General features: G+C 42.4%; 1 protein-coding gene across 4 annotated transcripts in view; it reads left to right on the top strand.

Moving 5' to 3' along the window:
- Positions 1-20,962, top strand: part of Esyt2 (extended synaptotagmin 2) — a 96,611-nt gene that overhangs the window by 828 nt on the left and 74,821 nt on the right. For 2 of the 4 annotated variants that reach the window (XR_007210154.1, XM_048340555.1), the window contains exon 1: positions 5,872-6,330. The exons of 1 other annotated variant lie outside the window; for it this stretch is intronic. Coding sequence is in view for 2 of the 3 variants with exons in the window: in XM_048340555.1 (XP_048196512.1) it covers positions 6,001-6,330 (330 nt within the window). In the remaining variant the exon portion in view is untranslated. Of the gene's footprint in view, positions 1-5,871; positions 6,331-20,962 lie in introns of those variants that run through there. One more of the 4 variants, XM_048340556.1, reaches the window with a different exon arrangement.

Raw genomic sequence — 20,962 nt, 5'->3', positions numbered from 1 at the left:
TTTATTTTAAGTGAGATACTGTTATAGCTTATAATATACTAGGCTACTTGTTTTATACAAGCTTTGCCTTAGAGAAAGCATTGACAAATGCAATAAGCTGCTAATATTTTCCTATGGCCTATTACCACCTTTATTTCCACTCCTTTGCACATTAAAAATAAAAGTCAGAATGGATATCTTGGGTGATGACTGTTATTTAGTAACTGCTCCACACAAGGCACCAAACTAAGTGGTAACAATCTGAAAGTTCACCTAATTCTTAGTCTTGTGTTGCTGTTTTTCACAAATAGAAAGGATAATCAGCTTGCCTAAGGTCCCTCACTAAGGCAATAACCAGTCTCTTAAGCACTATATAATATCAGCTGAGAACACAGCCAAAACTGGAAATCATATTCTATTGAATGTGAAATTGAATAAGGAATATGGCCACTAACTACAGTATTAGAAGTTACACATGCTGTAGGAATGACAGCCTCCTCTCTTTTACCTGCTATCACAAACTCTAGTCACTCAACAAAATGTTTGAAATGAGAAGGATGTCCAATAAGAAGAGAGCGATTCAACTCCCTTTTTCCCATAGAACTTATCAGCTCTTTAGTCCACTACCAAAAAATAATTCTTTTTCAAAGCATTTCACAGAAAATTCACAAAGTAACAAAGATTTACATGGCAAAACAGAGAGTAATAGGATCAGAGGAGTCATTCCCCTGAAAGACAAAAAATGGAAGCCGAGAGCTCATAAAGACTGTCCTTGGCACAGGTATGTTTATACCCTACAGATACAGCTAAGAATCCAGCTTATCCTTTACCTAGATATGTGGTCAGGGAGCCTGAAAACTTTTTTGCCAATCCAGGGGCTTGAACTAGACACTGTCCCTGAGTTTCTTTTGCTCAAAGCTAGCTACCACTTGAGCCACAGTACCACTTCTGACTCTGTCAATGTGATACTGAGGAATCAAACCCAGGGATTCATTCAAGCTAGACAAGCACTGTACTACTAAGCCACATTCCCAGCCCCTGATAACTTTTTCAATTTTTTATTGTTATTATGAATGTGAGGTACAGAGGAGTTACTGTTACATAACACCTGGTAAGATTTAATACTTCTGCAATATTCTCAAGAATGGAGTCAAGGAGTTTAGGGGTTTAGGAGTTTAGTTCATGTTGTTGTTAACAACAACATGAAGACAATGATTTATGAGCATTCCTTTCTAGTCCAAGAATTAAATTCTATGCTCAGACTAAATTGCTCATTTAGGGAGACCGAAACTTTGCATCTAAAGAAAGGATAATGGAAGGAATGCAAGCCCATGCATTATATTCCTTTCTTCTTTAGTGATTTTCAGCTTTAGTTTCCAGAATCTGGGGCAAAATTCTGAATGAGTTTTCTGTTTTCCTTGTCACCTCCCCTTTCTATCTATCCATCCTCAAGACTTCTAATTATCTTCTAACTGTAAATATATTCAGTTCTTTCCATTCCAGTCCTACCAACCCATGATCCACTGAGGACAAAGCTATCTAAAAGGTAAATTACATATCACTATGGCACTATTTCATAATCAAACAGAATAACTGCAAATCTGCCATAACTACAAAGCTTTGTGAATGGAAGTCATTAATAGGCAATACAAAGCTCCCTTAGATGTAGCAGTTCTGAGATAGTGAATGCCAGAAACTTATATATTCTTGAGCCTAGAGAAGGCTCTGAGTCTAGGCTTTCAAATCCAGAGACTTATTAATTCAGGTTCTCAAAGTGACAGGTGAATCTCTCAAGAGATTCAGGTGCCATGGCTCTTAGCTCTTCTCTAGTTGACCCAGCAGCTCTGGAGCTCCCCAAGGCCCTGGAGCTTGCAGCTTCAGTATTCTCAGCTATTCAAAACCTCGCCTTCGGGCTGGGAATATGGCCTAGTGGCAAGAGTGCTTGCCTCACATACATGAAGCCCTGGGTTTGATTCCTCAGCACCACATATATAGAAAAAACCAGAAGTGGCCCTGTGGCTCAAGTGGCAGAGTGCTAGCCTTGAGCAAAAAGAAGCCCGGGACAGTGCACAGGCCCTGAGTTCAAGACCCAGGACTGGCAAAACAAAAAAACAAAAACTCATCTTCTACCTTCCAGTCTCAATGAAATGAGGAGTTCCCAGGAGCTACCACTCAGACAAAATATATGGCCAATGCAAAGTCCTTATTAGCCAGCCTACCAGTGACCACACTCGGGTGTTGGGTACCCATGTGAACGCCCTCCTCCCAACCAAGTCAAGTTAATATACCCCTCACCTGGGGTTTGGAAATTCCCTATTTTCCCTAATCTGCTGTGAGCAAGTAGGGAATAACAAGATCGAATCTAGGTGCACTGTGTTCATCTACCCAAACAAAGCCATTTCCTAAAACTAGGCTCTTTCTAACACCTATCAATTCCAAGCAAACAGAAACTAAACTGAAGCTTATTCCTGGCAAGCAGGAACTAGCAGGGAGAATGAAACACAGTGTACATGAATGGGATGGTGCTTAGTCATAAAATGGAAGCATTCTGTTCAATATGCTGTCACATCAAATCTCTGTAGTTTCTGTCCCAAGCTTCTTTCCTCAACTCTTCAGCCACCTTCTAGTTATTCCTCGGTGTATCTGCGGTGGTGAGCCCCATAGTTTTGTCTGCTCTCCATGCAACCAACATAGCCTGCCCTACCTATGATAAAGAGCAATGTTGCAACACAGGAAGTTAGTACACAAAGAAGAGAACTGACTTGAGGGGAAGTACTATCTATAGCTATTTGGCATTAGTTGTCATGGGTGGAAACAGGCTTTCTTCCCTATCAGTGGGGAGAGCTGCTCTGAGTTGCAAAGCAGTGGGCAGGACCATCCATCTGAAGCAGCAGCAGGCTTCTGTAGCTGTCATGGCCAGCTCCTGAATGTTATCACATATGGTATATATTTAAACAACCTGAAGCAACATCAGAAAAGTTGATGTGGCCTGGAGTGGTTGGATGCAGCATAATCTCTAAAGTGAAGCCAAAAAGCTAGGACAGCCTCAGTGATGTGAAATATCATCTGCAGTTTGGTCTCAACAGAAGTTGGAGGCTGAGGTGAAGTTTCCTGGAGCAACCATTAATTAAATGTTTAGATGACATGACAGTGCAAGGACTGACTACTGCCACCCTGAGCCATGGCCAGACTGTACCTTCCAATGCTGGGGCAGTACTGTTGAGTGCCACAGGCCTTGGAACTTTGGCCCCAAAGCATCCTGTCTCAACAGGCCTCAGTCTACCAGTTTAGTGAATAAGACACTGACAATCTTGGAGCTAACCAGCTTTCACTGACAGCTCTGGGCTTACCTAAGCACTCCTAGTATTCAGGAGACAGAAGCAGGAGCATGGTTTAAGATTAAGTTAGTTTAAGTTAGCTTGAGCTATAGAGCAAGAACTTGCCAGGAAAAAAAAAGTTCTTACAATAGAAATCTAACATAAAATTTGAAATTAACATTCTTCTCAGGAAAATCTTCTCTAACAATGCTTAAATCCTAGGCCTTCCTGGTCTCACTACTATGCCGGCTACATTTGTAGGGTAAATGGAATTTTAGCTGCAAAAGAGCCTAAATTATTTTCTGAATATCAGATTTGCCCATCAATTATGTTCTGAGTAATACCATTTATTTTTCTATCATTTTTATTCTCTAAGTGAGTTGCTGAACTTGATAGAAACGGATAAAAAGTTAAGATGTATAAAGCATTATGTGGACCTCTAGGGGCTCGTAAAAATTAAAAAAAGTATGCTCGGGGCTGGGGATATGGCCTAGTGGCAAAGAGTGCTTGCCTCGTATACATGAAGCCCTGGGTTCAATTCCCCAGCACCACATACACAGAAAATGGCCAGAAGTGGCGCTGTGGCTCAAGTGTCAGCCCAGGACTGGCAAAAAATAAAAATAAAAAAATAAAAAAAGTATGCAAGCAGCTGTTAAAATATGTAAAGATGCAGGAGATACTCATAAAATGACATGGTTGCAGAAGTGACAACATCTATTTGGAAGAATGAGGTTAGAAAAGGATTCATTGTGGTTAAATCTTTAAGCATAAATAACCAGCGAGAGGCTAGGGAAGAATACTTTGAAAGTAGTGAATCTGAGTACAAGTTCAATGGGAGGAAAGGATTGGGAGTTCTCAGTAATAAGTAATTGTAATAATCATGTTGTCTAGTTTCAATATAGTGTAAGTCACATATGTGATTGCATTTTCTTGGTCTTTTTTCTTTTTTTTTTTTTTTGCCAGCCCTGGGGCTTGAACTCAGGGCCTGAGCACTGTCCCTGAGCTTCTTTTGCTCAAGGATAGCACTCTACCACTAGATCCACAGTGCCACTTCCAGCTTTTTTGGTTTATGTGGTCTTGAGGAATTAATGCATGCCAGGCAAGGACTCTACCACTAAGCTACATTCCCAGCCCCTAATTGCATATTTTCTAGTAGCTGAACTTTTAAAGTGAAAAACAGAATTCAAATTTAATACATTGTATTTTACCAAATATATACAAAATGTTATTACATGTAGTCTAATTAAAAATATTTTCTATTTTTGTATTGTTTCAATATCTGTCGCAACCCCCAGCAGCAGTAACTGAGACCAGACTATAGAACTGAGGAAAACCAGGGGACCTGAAGCCTTCTGCCAGCTTCAGGTCCATTAACCAAGGTTTTTCTTGCATTTAGTACAGGGAATTACTGGCAGAAAGTAAGGTATAAACATAAACTTGTGAATTATTTTGTATACTGGTGACAAATGACTAATCTTGGAAACAGAGGGGGTAAACTTACAATTTGCATAAGCCTTAGTCTACGCCCAGATTCCCAGGCAGTTTAGGGCAGAATTAGCCAACACCCAGGATAGAAATCTGAATTCTTGTTAAGCCAGGAAACTCAGCATTCTGAGAATTTTTGTTGGGAGCATGGCTTTCCAGACTCCATACCTTTCCGATCTCACAGCTCTGCTCTTCGGGGTCTCACAGCTTCTGAAACTGAAGCATTCACAGTGGGACATTATGAGTCTCATCAATGAAAAAAAAGTGCGGTTGGTAGTTGGAAGGAAGTCAAAGCCCAAAGCCACAGGCCGAAGCGCGAGCGGGGGGGGGGGGGGGGTGGGCGGCCGGCGATCGACCACCGGCCGAGGCGCAGGGAGGGGGGGGCACGGGGGAAAGCGGCCGGTGACCCGAGGCGGGGGGGGGGGGCGACCGACCACACGACGAGGCGGGGAGGGGGAGTGTCGGCGACCGACGAGGAGCCGGGAGGAGGGCGGGCGACCGACCATCGGCCGAGGCGCGGGGCGGCGGCACCACAGCGCGCACCGCCCACCGCGCCCAGCGGCTCGCGGGGTCTCGCCCTGGAGCCGGCGGGGCAGGACGACCCCAACGGAAGTAAAACCAAGCCCCACAGAATGCGTCACGGAAGCGAGTTAGCCCGCCACACCCCAGCAGGGTGACGCCGCAGGCCCACGTCCCGCACTGTGGAGAGGCCCGCCCGCGCCAACGTGATGACGTCACGGCCGTCCTTCTTTCCCCCCTCCCTTTCCCCCCCCTCCCCGGCGGCGAATCTCCCTCAGAGGAACTGGGGCCGAGCGGGGCGGGGCCGGAGCCACCGAGAGCTTCGCGAACCGGCCGTCCTCGGGGGCTCACCCAGGGAAGCTGTGGCGCGGAGGCGGGGCGGGACCCGGGGAGATGACGTCACGACCCGCCCATCCACCAGCGGCCTTGGGCGGGCGAGTACTGGCGCCGGCTTCAGATGGGCGGGGTCGTGCTGGCGTGATGACGCAGCGCGTCGCCTGTCTTCAGGAAGTGCGGACCGACTTCTCCGCCGAGCGGGGCGGGGCCCGCGCGCCATGATGGCGTCACGGGCGGTTGGCGGGCGTGCAGGGGCGGTGCCGGCCGTCCTCCTCAGGGGCGCTGGCGCTCGAGCCCGAGCCGGCTGCTGTCTGCCGGAGCGCGGCGTCTGCCTGGGCCCCAGGGCAGGGCTGCGCGGCTGGCCATGAGCGGCACCGGGGACGGGGGCTCGGAGGCCGGCCCTGGTCGGGCCGGGAGTCGCCTGGCGCCCGAGCCTCCGGGCGGCACTCTGAGCGTGGACGTGCCCGGACTGCTGGCGCAGCTGGCGCGCAGCTTCGCTCTGCTGCTGCCGGTGTACGCGCTCGGCTACCTGGGGCTGAGCTTCAGCTGGGTGCTCCTGGCGCTGGGGCTGCTCGCCTGGTGCCGCCGGAGCCGCGGCCTGAAAGCCAGCCGCCTGTGCCGCGCGCTGGCGCTGCTGGAGGACGAGGAGCGCACCGTGCGCCTGGGAGTGCGCGCCTGCGACCTGCCGGCCTGGGTGAGTGTGGGTCCCACCGAGCCCGGAACCCGACCCCGAGCCCCGGCTTAGGGTAGGAGGCCGCACGTCTCGGCCCGAGCTGGAGTCCCTGGTGGGAATCCCAGCCAGCCAGGTCAGCCCCACCCGGCCCACCTGTCGAAGTCAGGTCAGTTCCTACAGCTGTGAGCTCCCTCTGCGCGGTCTGCCGGCCTTCGTTGCTCCGCCGCTCACCTACCTTCTAGCAGCGAAGGCGTCCCGGCCCACCTGCCCGGGTGAGGACCTCCGTTGGGGTCCTGTCACCGTAAGCGCGCCTGCCCCCCTCGTTCGTCGGTGTCCTCGCCGGTGCCTCACCCCCGCCCAGGGCGAGGCGTCCTGATCACTTAGCCTCCGAAAGTGTCCTCTACTAGTTTCCGCCCAGACTTTCCCTCCCTGCCCCAGCGCCAGCACTAGTGCGCCGGCTGGGAGCGTGGCAGCTTCCTAACTTGGCCACGGCGGTGGTTTCTGGGCTTTTCCTTTCCTGCAGGGCGTGGGCCAGTCTTGATGGGAAGATGAGCCTAGACCTCTGATGCTGGGGGGTCGTTGGGGTGAGTCTGTAAGCCTTCCAGTACCGATTTTTAAAATATAGTGACAGCCAGTGAGGGAAGAAGTTAATTTTTTTTTCTATTTGAAGAAAACTCGTTTCTTGGTTGTTCTGAAACAGTTGAAGAGCATAGAGATGGATTAGGTGATGTTAGAATAAGGTGTTAACCTAATTTGTATAATCATATTTTTGTGTAATTTCACCCTAAAGCTAATGGTTTTTACACACAGGGTTTATATATATATATAATAAATATAAATGTTTACGTATATAGCAGGAAGATTTGAAAGTTAACACTAACAAGCTGTAATATTTTCTTTAATTTACAGTAATTTCCCAGAGTTTAGAACATAATAAATTGACTATTTTTTTCTTACTCTAATTCTTCCTTAATTATGAGTTTGTGTCACAGCTTCAGACTGTAGGAAATAGTGGATATTTAAAGATTAATGATGTGCACATTAGGCTTGATGTAAGCTACATGGCTGTGGCCAACAGTGAGTTTCAGAAGGATAATTTTCTCTTAGTGGAGAGAGGTGCTTGGAGGATGCTCCCTATTTCCAGTCAGACACTTGTGAAGTAAGGCATAGAATGTATGACACAAGTGACCAACAAAAATTAGAAAGCAAGAGTACTCAAACCCAAGAATAGATAAGATTTTGTGATAACAAATAGCAATTGGAGTAAGAATTACAATGGAGGAGGACTTTAGGAATTTAATATTCTGCCTACTGCACGATGGATAAGGAATAGTAATATTTTGGAGAGTCAAAGTAACTTATGTGATACAGCTTTTATCTAGTAGCTGGGGGAAAAAAAGTGCATTAAAAATAGGAAGTTAGAATAACCAAGGAGAGTAAAGCCAAGAACAGAGATGCACTTTGGAATTGAAAAAGGACTTTAAAGTGTCCTCTTGTGCATTTATTACATTAAGATAAATGCTGCTAGAAAGTAGCTAAAGTCAGAGATAGTAGATAAAATTACCAGAGCAGCAGTATAATTAAGTTCAAGTTCTTATATAATTAAGCTCAAGTTTTTTTTTTTTTTGGCCAGTCCTGGGCCTTGGACTCAGGGCCTGAGCACTGTCCCTGGCTTCTTCCCGCTCAAGGCTAGCACTCTGCCACTTGAGCCACAGCGCCGCTTCTGGCCGTTTTCTGTATAGATGTGGTGCTGGGGAATCGAACCTAGGGCCTCGTGTGTCCGAGGCAGGCACTCTTGCCACTAGGCTATATCCCCAGCCCCTAAGCTCAAGTTTTTTAGGGAGAGGGTTGCACCAACTTTCAGAATACAACTGGCTAGTATCAACCTAGGTAATAAAAACATCTTTATAAAGCATAGCTATTTTCACATAAGAAATTAAATACAATTGCTGACATGATAAAGAATGAATCTTTTCATGTAATAAAGTGTTCTGCTACTGAGCTACATTCCCAGTTTCCCACCTCTCAAATCTTTTTGTTATTATTTTGCTTTCCTGCCTCAGCTTCCAGTGTGATGGTATTACAAACTTGTGCCACCATACCCAACTGGTTGTGGGGTTTCTGAATATTAACTTGGTAGTTTGTTTTGAACAAGATGTATTTGTATGCGTTAAGTGTGGAGGTACACACCTGTAATCTCACCTACTCAGGAGACAGACAAATCTCAGTTGAGACTAGGTGAGGAGGAGGCAGAAGTCCTATTTGAAAAATAGTCTAAAAACTAGTGGACTAGGGTTTGGGTCAAGTGGTGCTGTGTTTGCGTAGCAAACAGAAGGTCTGAATTCAGTTCCCTAGCCCCACCCCCCCAAAAAAAATTTTGTACATTGTAAAGACTGCTTAGTGCCATTGATGACAGTAATAGTAGAATGGAATCATGGGAAAACATGAACCAATATGGCACTAACTTCTAACCCTGCCTTTGAATATATTTGCTGGTAGTTTTTATTTTTTTTTATATTTAGCAAAGAAAACATTTAAACTAAAGCTGGAAATCATATAACTAAAGAATATTACTAACATTTCTAACTTGAAACTATTAGTGCATGAAAAAGGACAATCACAACATACGATTTTTTTTTTTTTTTTTTTTTTGCCAGTTCTGGGGCTTGACCTCAGGGCCTGGGCACTATCCCTGAAGCTTTTTTTGCTCAAGGCTAGCTCACTCTTACTACTTGAGCCACAACACCACTTCTGGCTTTTTCTATATATGTGGTGCTGAGGAATTGAACCAGGGCTTCACATATGCGAGGCAAGCACTCTACCACTAGGCCATATTCCCAGCCCTTAAGTTTTTGTTGTTGTTATTGTTGTTGTTGTTGTTGTTAGAGAAGTGCCTAATCAGTGTTAATGGGGCTGTGGAAAATTATACTCTGAGTAAAGAATATTCTTGAAGAGGGGTGTGTGTGTGTGTGTGTGTGTGTGTGTACTGGAACTTGAGCTCTACTTTTAGTTCATGGCTGTTACTTTGCCACTTGAGCCATACCTTAGTCCAGCTTTTTGCTGGGTAATTGGAGGTAGAATCTCTCAAACTTTTCTGCCCTGGCTGGCTTCAAACTGAGGTACTCATATCTCAGTCTCTTGAGTATCTCAGATTCTAGGAGTGAGTCACTGGTGCCTTGAAGAATCTTTGCAGAGATGAAGATAATATTCCATTTTTATATATGAAAATTTAGAACTTAATATAGCTAAGGTATGTGACTCTTATTTTTACTGTTGTCATTAAATGTTGATGTTATGGCTTCAACATATAGAAACCCAAACCTGTGATGTACAATATTAACTGGTGTTTTTTGCCCATATTGGGTCTTGAATTTAGAGCCTTGTGCTCTCGAGTTGGCTGTATCACACTCACAGCTAGTACTCTACATTTGAGCCTCTAGTTTTCAGCCTTTTGCTGGTTAATTGGGGATAAGCTTCTCTTGTCTTTGCCTAGGTTGGTTTTGAATCACAATCTTCAGATCTCAGCCTCCTGAGTTTTTAGGGTTATAGATATGGTCAACTGGTGACCAGCTTACATAACTGTTTTGACAGTTGTTCTTTTATTACCAAAATATTTGGATAATTGAGAATTTAAATCAGAGTTAATTTTTTTGGATAAGTTCTTCCATATTATTGTGTGCAAATGTATTTTGTGGACAACTTTCTTATTCTTCTAGGAAGCTTTAAGGTAATTTACCAGTAGCCTAAATGTAATACATATTGTCTAAGAACAAGATAGATAGAAATAATTCATTATGGTATCATGTAAAGAAAGAACAAATATTTGCCTTTTCTCTCAGTTTTAATCATTGACTTAATAATTCCTAAAATTTTGTGAATACTTGTAACAAGATTGAGGATACCAAACTGAGTGCTACTTTAGCCTGTAGATCCCAGAGTGATTACATGGTTTGAGAAAAGGCATGTGCTATGTGAGCTGCTGGGTTTCTTGTTTACACTCACACTGTGGCTGTGACCAAGGACAGTTAGGTAAGTTAATACAGAGTGCCCAATGTTGATGAAAATGAGCAGTAAATATGTGCTATTGGTTGCTGTTGAAACTGCAAAAATAAACATAAAGTTGAGATACATGCATCCATTGGCCTGTATGCTCTGGTTTTAGTAATATTTCTGTTTCAGATTAATGATATATTCATTGTATAAAAATGAGAAAATATGTCAAATATAAGTATGCATTAAAGTATTTTACATAGTTTATGAATATGTATTTATACATATAAATCTCAATTCTGTAAAAAACTAGATATGGAAAACTGACTAGTATTTTAGTGTTGTCCTTAAGCTTAATGAGCCTCTAGACTGTCCTGAGTCTTTCATGTGATAATGGTTACAGCATTTAATCTTGAACTAAATATTGTGAAGTATTTTTAAAAGATATTGAATTTTATACTTAAATGAGTGACTTGGATAGTATTTCAATTATATCTTTTTGTTATTTTTGTTGTTGTTGTTATGAGGCTTCAACTTGGGGCCTGCACACTATCCCTGAGTTCTTTTTGCTCAAGGCTAGCGCTTTACCACTTTGAGCCACAATGCCACTTCCAGTTTTTGAGTGGTTAGATTGGAGATAACAGTCTCATGGAATTTCCTGTACCGGCTAGCTTTGAACCGTAATTCTCAGATCTTAGCCTCCTGAGTACCTAGAATTACAGGCATGAGCCACCAGCACCTGGCATCACTTATATCTTGATAGTATTACTAAAAATACAGGTATTGGTTGAACATTAGTAGCTCATGCCTGTAATCCTAGCTACTTAGGAGGCTGAGACCTGAAGATCATGGTTCAAAGCCAGTCTGGGCAGGAAAGTCAATGAGACTTTTTTTTCTGCAAAAAGCTTTATGTCATTTGTTCCAAGGTGAGGAAGGGCTCCAGGGTGGTTAGTTAGGAAGCTGCCCACAGGCTAGAGGGAGAGGCTCAGGTGGAAACCCTGATATCAGGTGATACAGAAATGGCCCTCAAGGGCTGCTGGACTCTGGTTTTGTGCTTGAGGGTGAGACATTTGAAGAGATACTCGCCCAGCCTGAGGGGCGGCCAGCCTTGGGAGGTTGGTTAGGTGGTTGCCCATCTTCTTGGTGAGCTTCACCTTTTCATCCCTGAAGTGGTTCTTGAGGATGTCAAGGAGTCTGTGCCTGCAGAACCCAAGGCATGGAGATCCAAAAGTGGCTCGGTTCAAGTTCTTCTCCAGGGCCAGGGCAGCTTCCATGGCTTTCCTTGGTTTTACCCACTCATCTTTTTTTCTCCCCAGTCCTGGGTCTTGAACTCAGAGCCTGAGCACTGTCTCTGGCTTCTTTTTTGCTAAAAGCTAGCAGCAGTCTACCACTTGAGCCACAACACCACGTCTGGCTTTTTCTATTGATGTGGTACTGAGGAATTGAACCCAGGGCTTCATGCATGCTAAGCAAGCACTCCACCACTAAGCCACCTTCCCAGTCCCCCCACTCATCTTGAGAAGGCTTCTGAATGCACATCCTGGAGGAGTGCACTGCCGCGTCCCGTTGGTTCTGCATCTTCAGGAGGCATGGGGCTCCCTCATGCTTCTCCTTCCACTCGTGGAAGTGGCCCACACCATCCAGAGCCACGTTGTGGGGATTGAAATAGTAGCCTAGAGGGAGGTAGGTGTAGGAGGCCCGCAAATGCAGGTGAACAGGCAGCGGATGGCAGCCTCCCCCTTGGTGGAGTAATTCTGATGAAATCTGGGAGGTCATGGCTAGTCGTCAATACAGAGCTAACCACAGAAGAATTGGATTGGTTGGTCGTGGAAGCAGGAGATGGGCAAGAATATAAGGGCCAGAGGTTGTGAGTGGAGAGGAGATTCTAAAGCAATTGGTGATAGAAAAAAGAGGAGTCTCTGAGTCTGTTCCGTCCAAACACTGTTGAAGCAAGACACAGATCCGTGGAACTGGCGCTCAGTCTCCCAGAGATACCTCTACTTGATCAACAAAAAGCCAGAAGGGGTAAAGCTCTGGCTCAAGTGGTAGAGCTGTAGCCTTGAGCAAAAAACCTCAGACAGCACCCAGGCTCTTAAGTCAAGCTTCTGCACCAGAAACACACACACACACATCAAGTTTATTTTAAACAGTAAAAGTGGAAAGGTGAGTCTTCTTTGCTTATAGAATTCTAGCTTACACCTAAATTTTGGAGTATTTATATTTTTTAAAGATATTTAGTGAAAGGAGTGTGCTTAGGAATGAAAAATCAAGTAGGTGAATACTTTTACCTTACAGCTATTATTTCTTGAAACATTGATACCATATTGACTGAAACATGTAAATAATAGTGCTATTTTTTTCTACTTCTTCCAGCTGAGGATTGAACCTAGGGCCTTTCTAAAAACATACGGCGCTACATATCCATGTTTCAAAGATACAAACTGATATTTGTGTTTTTCTGTGAGTTATCCCAAATTTCCAACTCTCGGTCAAGATTTTGATATATAACTCCCATTTATATTTGACAAAATCTACTAGAGTATTAGAGTACTCTGTAACTTTAGAATGTATTGTTAGTGGTCTTTAGTATTTTGTTGTTTTGTCAAATCATCTTTTTTAGTTTCCATGATAATTCTGTCTGAAGAATTTGATCATAACTGTTCTTACAGTGTGTAAGAGGTCATCCTGTCTTCACATTTATACTTTCTTTTTTTTTTTTTTGGCCAGTCCTGGGGCCTGGACTCAGGGCCTGAGAACTGTCCCTGGCTTCCTTTTGCTCAAGGCTAGCACTCTGCCACTTGAGCCACAGCACCACTTCTGGCCATTTTCTGTATATGTGGTGCTGGGGAATTGAACCCAGGGCCTCAGGTATAAGAGGCAAGCACTCTTGCCACTAGGCCATATCCCCAGCCCACATTTATACTTTCTTTAGGATAGATGTGACAAACTCATAGGAGGTGGGCAAGTGATTGCCTATAGCCATGTAGTTCAAAAATGGTTTAATGGGAAAGGGGTACACATGTGTGTGATTCAGTGGGAATACCAACATAAACCATGGCTTTTTCCATGGGACAGAATCTGTATGTCTAGGAAGGCAGAAATGGGTAAGACAGTTGAAAATTGGATTTCTGAGTTTTCCCTAGAAGGAACTCTGAAGGTTTGGTGTTGTAAACTCCTTTATATGGTAGAAGGTGGAACTGAGTTGACTTAGGATGGGTCCAATAGTAGCAAGCATAGCACTACCACTGGACCCTGCTTGAGCTCCCAGTTCTACCAGTTTACAGGAGGCTAGCTCCTGATTGCTAAAACTCCCATGTTCTTTAACATTTAACATTGGACAAGAGGCTAAAGAGTGATGTACTTAGGGGCTGGGAATGTGGTTTAGTGGTAGAGTGCTTGCCTACCATGCATGAAGCCCAGGATTTGATTTCTCAGTATCACATAAACAGGAAAGGACAAAAGTGGTGCTGTGGCTCGACTGGTAGATTGATAGCCTTGAGCAAAAGAAGCTCAGAGACAGAGTCCAAGCCCTGAGTTCAAGCCCAGGCCAAAAAAAAAAAAAATTAATAAGATAAAAAAAGAGGTATTTAGACCTAAGCTTGTAACAGAAAAGGAAAACTATAGCCTAATGCCATATCATTCTCTTCTTTAGTTCCCAGAAAACTTACAAGCAGGATTATTGCTTGTTCTATTGAAGTTTTGTGTTCTGAACTCTGTAGGAGCTAGCAGTACCTATCTCACTTTCTTCAATTACTCAGTTCTCCTTTACTCTCAATTATTTTGTTGTACCCTAAACTGAGTCACCCGTGTTCTTTGGAAATGGGTGGGGCATAGTTCCTACATAAACAGTTAATAGTTTTCTTTTACAAGAGATCAATTTTCCATAAAAATGTTTTATTTATAGAAGGTTTCTCATGATCTTCCTCCTGTATCTTTTCTAAGTAGTTTCAGTCCTATACCCTTTTAAAAACAAGCTATATTTTTGGTGAATTTTTTTCAAGATCACATTTTACACATCGTCACAATTGAAATGTTGGGATTTCAAATTAATTATTATGGACATACTTATTCCCTTAGCCAACATTGTTAAGATATGTGTTGCATTTCAGGTATTGTGAGGTATTGTGCTGCATTTCCAGTATTTTCAGACATGAAAATGAGGACTACAAGGCCTTAAACTTCTGGATATTATTAGCTGGCCATAACATTGGTCTGCACGTAATCCTAGTTTTAAAAATCATGATGTGGAGCTGGGCACCAGTGGCACACACCTATAATCCTAGCTACGTGGGATACTGACATTTGAGAATCACAGTTCAAAGCAAGCCCAGGCAGCAAAGTACATGAAACTCTTATCTCCAGTTGACCCCCAGGAAACCAGAAATGGAGCTGTGGCTCAAAGTGTTAGAGTGCTAGCCTTGAGAGAAAAAGCTCAGGGACAGTACCTAAGCCCTGAGTTCATGACTGACCCCCCCCCCAAAAAAAAAAGAAAAATAAAGAAAGTCATGGTGTGTAGTGATAGTCTGAGTTTGTCTGATTTGCAATTTATTGTAGTTTCCTTTTGCCATCTCCCTCCCCCCACTTCAGTTGGAGTGAGAACAAATGAGCCTTGAGTTTTACTTTCTGTTTCACTGTAGTGTGTTTATTTTGTGTTGTTGCTAAGAATTTATCTTCCGTAATACTTTGGTATATTTAACACTTGAAAACACTTTCCAGTTTTATTTTTCATCTCTTTTCCCTTATATATCCCTAAAATAGATCCAAGGATCCAGTGGCCATGTCCTGGGGATCTTCCCTGTGTTTTGTCTTTCCTTAAAACATGCACTGCCTAAATACATGACACTCTTTCTTGCTCCGCTTGAGCAGTTATTCAGATGCAGTACACAGCATAGTTAAAACTACATATGACGGGCTGGGAATGTGTGTGTCTTAGCAGTAGAGTGCTTGCCTAGCATGCACGAAGCCCTGGGTTCAATTCCTCAGCACCACATAAACAGAAAAGGCTGGAAGTGGTGCTGTGGTTCAAGTGATAGAGTGCTAGCCTTGGGCAAAAGGAAGCCAGGGACAGTGCTCAGACCCTGAGTCCAAGCTTCAAAACTGGTAACAAACAAACAAAAATTACATATGTATTGTTTTATAAAACTTACTAATTTTAATACTCATTACCTGAAAGAATACATGTTGGTTATTGACTAATAGGAGACTTGAAAATAATATCCTCTGTTTTTGGATCAGTTGCCATGGTTTAATTTTAGCCTGTATTAACTGTGGAGTTGTTAACTTAAAAAAATAGGTAGGTCTTTTGTACTAGAGATACTATTTTCTTTAGTGAAATTGTAGACATAAAGTGTTTTTTGTTGTTTTTTTATAACACTGAACCTGAACTCAAAATGAAAGGCCATGAAATAAAGCCATCCTATTTATATCCACTATAGTGTCTACCATAGTGTATTTGCATATAGTTTGTACTCTGTAACCCTAGGCAGACTGTTGAAACAATTGGTATTAGTTACTTATTTCTTAGACCTTTTTATATCCAGTCTGTAAGTTGTTATCTAAATGCCACTGTTGTATATTTGAAAGTGAGTTTACTCTTGTGGTTTCACTCCTGTAATCCTAACGTCTCAGAAAACTGAGTTCTGAGAGGCTGGGAATGTGGCCTACTGGTAGAGTGCTTGCCTAGCATGCAGGAAGCCCTGGGTTTGATTCCTTAGCACCATATAAACAGAAAGCTGGGAGTGATGCTGTAGCTCATGTGTTAGAGTGCCAGCCTTGAGCAAAAAGAAGCCAGGGACAGTGCTCAGACCCAAGTCCAAACCCCAGGACAGGGGGAAAAAAGAAAAACCTGAGATCTGAGGATTGCAATTGGAAGTCAATCCAGGCAGGAAAGTCTATGAGACTCTTATTTCCAATTAACCACCAAGAAGCCAGAAGTGGAGCTGTGACTCAAGTGGTAGATCACCTTGAACCTCCACAAAATAAAACTTGGGCAGGGTGACATGCTTATGTCATTCTAGCTCTGCAGAAAACATGAATAGAAGGACTTCAGGCCAGGCCAGGCAAAAAGTGATACTCTATCTGAAAAAGAATTAAATACCTGCCTAGTAAGTTCAAGGCCCTGTGTTCCAACCCCAGTACTGCCCTCTCCCATGCCCAACTCCTCTAGAGAGAATTCTGTGAAAGGTGGCATTCCTCTGTGCACCTCCCTTCCAGGGTGTTGCCTCTCAGCTGACCCAGACTCTAGTTCTTGTCTCCTAATCTCAGATATCTCCAAATTCTTCTGGCTTCTGTTTCTCAGCCAGATTTTCTCTGAGTCTCTTATACTATACTCTTGAAGGACAACAGTTATAGAATGCTAGCTTTCAACTCTGTGGACCACTTCTCTGAATGTTAACCCCTTAAAGTTCCTCACCTAGCAGCTCTTGTGTATTTTAAAGTTATGGGCATGTGTATATGTGGGTGCACAAACATATGGGGCCTGTGCTGTGTACATGTGAGCATGTGTGTTTCATCCTGTGGTCTCAACAAACATTTCAATTCTGATATATATCTATATTTTTAACCTACCTTAACAGATAATTTGGGGCCAGAGTGGCTGGGCTATGTCTCTCATTTATCAATGACACTGAACCAGGTGCTTCTTAAGGACCAGATAGAACACTGAGCATTTTTGTTGGTTAGTCTGCTAATAAGGAGCTCTGAACTGAGCTAATAATTCTCCTCTAGACCTCTGGTATTATTTATTTGATTCTATTGTTGCTTTGGGAAATACCTGACTAAATTAAGAACAGTAGTAAAATAGAAGATGTTAAAAAATGAAAGAGTTCTGGAGATACATTGTAGAAGGAATTGCATAATTATATGAATGTGCTTAATACCACTTCATTGAACATGATAAATTTTGTGTGCCACCTGTATTTCAGGTGATAAGATATCATTATATGCAAGATCTCTTCTCATAAACTGAAAAGGAACTTGAAATGATGTTAGAAACTCTGGTTCTGGGGTAAAACAACATCTCTGGCATGTGATTCAACCATCTTCTGGACATTCATTCTGGAGAAATTAACTTTGCACACAAAACTATTATACAAATGGCCATAGTGGCTTAATTTATATAGTAATCAAAAACAAAACAACTTGAGCTGGGAATGTGGCTTAGTGGCAGATTACTTGCCTAGCATGCATGAAGCCTTGGGTTCGATTCCTCAGTACCACATATACAAAAAAAGTGAAGTGGTGCTGTGACTCAAGTGGTAGAGTGCTAGCCTTGAGCACAAAGAAGCTCAGGGACAGTGCCTAGTCTCTGAGCTCAAGCCCCAGGTGAGGACTGGCAAAAACAAAACAAAACCCAAAATCTAGACAACAACCATCACCAATAGGTCATTTATTATAGGTAGGGAGCATCCATATCATGGAATGTCACTTGACATTAGAAAGGAGGAAGCTACTGATATGGGTGGCAAACCAGGGGCATTATGCTGAATAGAAAGTCAGTCTTAAAAGATTACATGACATATAGTTCCATTTATGTGTATTTCTTTAATGTTGAATTGTAGACATGAAGAAGAGATTCCTGGTCACGAGCTAGGGTTGGTGGGCAACAGTGAGGAAAGTTAGTGTGACATCAGGGCAATCAGGACTACAGTGGGACAGTTCTGCTTCCGTTGTAGGGTCGTTTTGCAAATCCACATGATGGATGGAGGGAGGTAGAGGCTGCACATCTCCTGGTTTTGATATTATACTGTAGTTGTGTAAGATATAACCATGGGAAACAGTAAAAGGCAAACAGAAACGTGTATGCTTTTAAAATTTCAATAGTTACTTAAAAAGAAAAATCCTTGGGGTGACTTCAGAACTGTTTTTTTTTTTCATAAGTAACACTTATCACATCACAGGTATAGGATTTTTTTTAATCCAACAACCAATTCTCATGGACACCAGCTGGGTGTTCTGCATTTCACATAACTGACACTAACCACCAGGGTCAGCATCAGAATCCTCGAGTTCAGGTTCAGGACTGCCTCACTTCAGAAGCCAGCTGCATATGGACTGTTCCCACATTTCTCAGTCTGCTACAGATTTAGGATTTCTACAAAATCATCTCAGGTTTGATAATTTTCTAGAATGGATCACAGAACTCAGGACAGCACCTCCACTAACTGTAGCAGCTTTAAGGAGAGTATGACCTGGAAACAACCAGGCAGAAGAAATGCACAGGAGAGTTACTGGGCACAGAGCCTCCTTGCCTTCTGTGGGCATACCCCTGTTCTGGTGACCACCACCTGTGTTCACCCACTCAGATGTTCCTTGAGTTCTGATAAGGCTGATCAGCTGGACCTCAGTCCTCCCAGTCCTGGGGAGGGGGGAGGTGTCAGAGATGAGGCTGGAAATTCCAGCTCTGCAGTCCTGACTTGGTCATTTTTGGTGTACAATCCCTTTCCTGGGGCTTCCCAGGGACCTAGTGGTTAATTGTCCAGAGATCCCAAGGGACTTAGCCCTCTGTGTGAGGAACTGGAGGTAAAGACCAAATAATAAATTATTTATTCTGTCATAGTAATCTTGTGACCCAATTATTGATTTCTGTAGGTAGTTTTGCACACATAATGAACATACTTTCTAGAAAGAAGAGAAGCAGAATTTAAGAAATATACAAACTTCTGTAATTTTTCCCCCCTTGAGGTTTCCTATCATTTGGTAGATATATATGAAACAACAAATGATAGAATAAATCATTTTGGTTCTCACTGGATTATGACAGTAAAACCAAAATTGTGGAGATTAAAAAAAAAAGTGTTTCCACATTGACATTACAGTGTGGCAAACAAGAACGATTACAACAGATGTACTGAAATCTTAACACTAAGCATCTATTTTTCAGGAAAAAAATATCTCAGTGGTTCAGAGGTCTCTTCACTGTTTCTTCATTTTATGCAGATAAAGGATTAACAATAGATTTTGGGGTGCCAAATTTGTGACTTTATTCTCAAAATAGTATCCCAGGGTAATTGCTATCTGCATGAGAGAGTAAAGTTAAGCCTTTACAAAACATATAATCTACTGTTTTTATTTATTTGAAATAGCATCTTGCTATGTGGCCTAGACTGTTTTGAAACTTGTGATCCTCTTGGATTTGACTTCTGAGTGCTGAGATTACAGGCTTATACCACATGCCTGAGTTAACCTTTTTTTGTGTTTGTGCTAGTAATGGGGCTTGAACTCAGGTCCTTGGTTAGCTTTTTTCCTAGGGGATGGCACTTTACCATTTGACCGCTAAACTTTTCTTAAAAATAGAAACTTCATTATAAAACTTCAACTCTGATGTGAATTTTGAGGCTTTGTAGCAGTTTGGTATTCTCGTCATTTCTGTAATTCTAAAGGATCTTAACCTTGTCTTCAATCTCGTCATTTCTGTAATTCTAAAGGATCTTAACCTTGTCTTCAGTCTCAGATTGTGAGTGTGTGTATGTGTATACATACTTACTCATAAATGAAATATGTATATTGTATATGATAGATATAATTTATATATAATGGAACAAAGCTGGATTTTCCCACATTAAACATGTATAAGTAATTCAGAACTATAATTGCATTTCTGCTATTCTGGTCAAAACATAAGCATGTCCTTTTGAATAGTGGTATTAATTTGAATTTAAAATAAAAAGCAACGAGATTGCCTTATGTGTTAAAGACAGTCTTTTTCCTCTTGAACTCATTTTAATTTGTGAGTTTGATGTAATTCATGCCAAAACTTAAGTTCAATTTAAGATTAAATCCAGATAATATGCTTTTGTGACTTCACTTTTTGTTAGCAGTTGCAAAGCACTGTCTAAAGAATTTTAGAATTTTGTTAGCTTACGCTTCCACTTTTTAACAATGTCACCCATGGACATGTTTCCATGCAAGGCACTAAGTAAATTATAAGAGGGCTGTCTTACTTTTCCTGTGGCTGTAAACTACAAGGCATCCCTGGTGTGTTTTTTCCCCCATACACTTGGTCAACAAATTTATTGTGTTTTTTTCATGTCCTATACATGGCACAGTTCAAAATTTTGAAAAAATGTCATGCTTCTGAAGGGTTTGTGGCTTAAAGTAGTGACCTCCAGAGGTCCTGGGAACAAGGAGGGTGAGATGGGCCATGGGAGTACAGGAAAAATGGGAGCAAGAATCTTAATATTAAAAGGTCTTTTTCACCAGGCACTGGTGGCTCATACCTGTAATCCTAGCTACTTAGGAGGCTGAGATCTGAGGATCACTGTTCAAAGCCAGACCAGACAGGAAAGTCCATGAGACTCTTATCTCCAATTAACCACCAGAAAACTGGAAGTGGAACTGTGGCTTAAAGTGGTTAGAGCATTCCAATTTAAGGCACCCATTTTAATTTAACTCTGCCATCAGATATTAGTCCTGGTTTAGAATAGATTATCATTCCTCACATGCATTGCAACTTAAAGCCCTTTCAAAAGTAAAGATTGGATGAATAGTTTATGACAGCTACAGTGTTTGAAATTCAGTGTACATCCATTCTCTTGGTGAATTAGAAGTAAATACTGGTTTTAGCCAGGCATGGTAGCATGTGGCTGTAATCCCAGTACTCAAGAGACTGAGTTTGAAGTCAGCCTGGGCTACACAGGAAGCTTGGCTCAAAAATAAAAAATTA

This window comes from Perognathus longimembris, chromosome 2 (assembly GCF_023159225.1).
Source record: "Perognathus longimembris pacificus isolate PPM17 chromosome 2, ASM2315922v1, whole genome shotgun sequence".
Classification (NCBI taxonomy): Eukaryota; Metazoa; Chordata; class Mammalia; order Rodentia; family Heteromyidae; genus Perognathus; species Perognathus longimembris.
The sequence above is the reverse complement of the archived record's forward strand: the minus strand, read 5'-3'. Positions and strand labels throughout refer to the sequence as shown.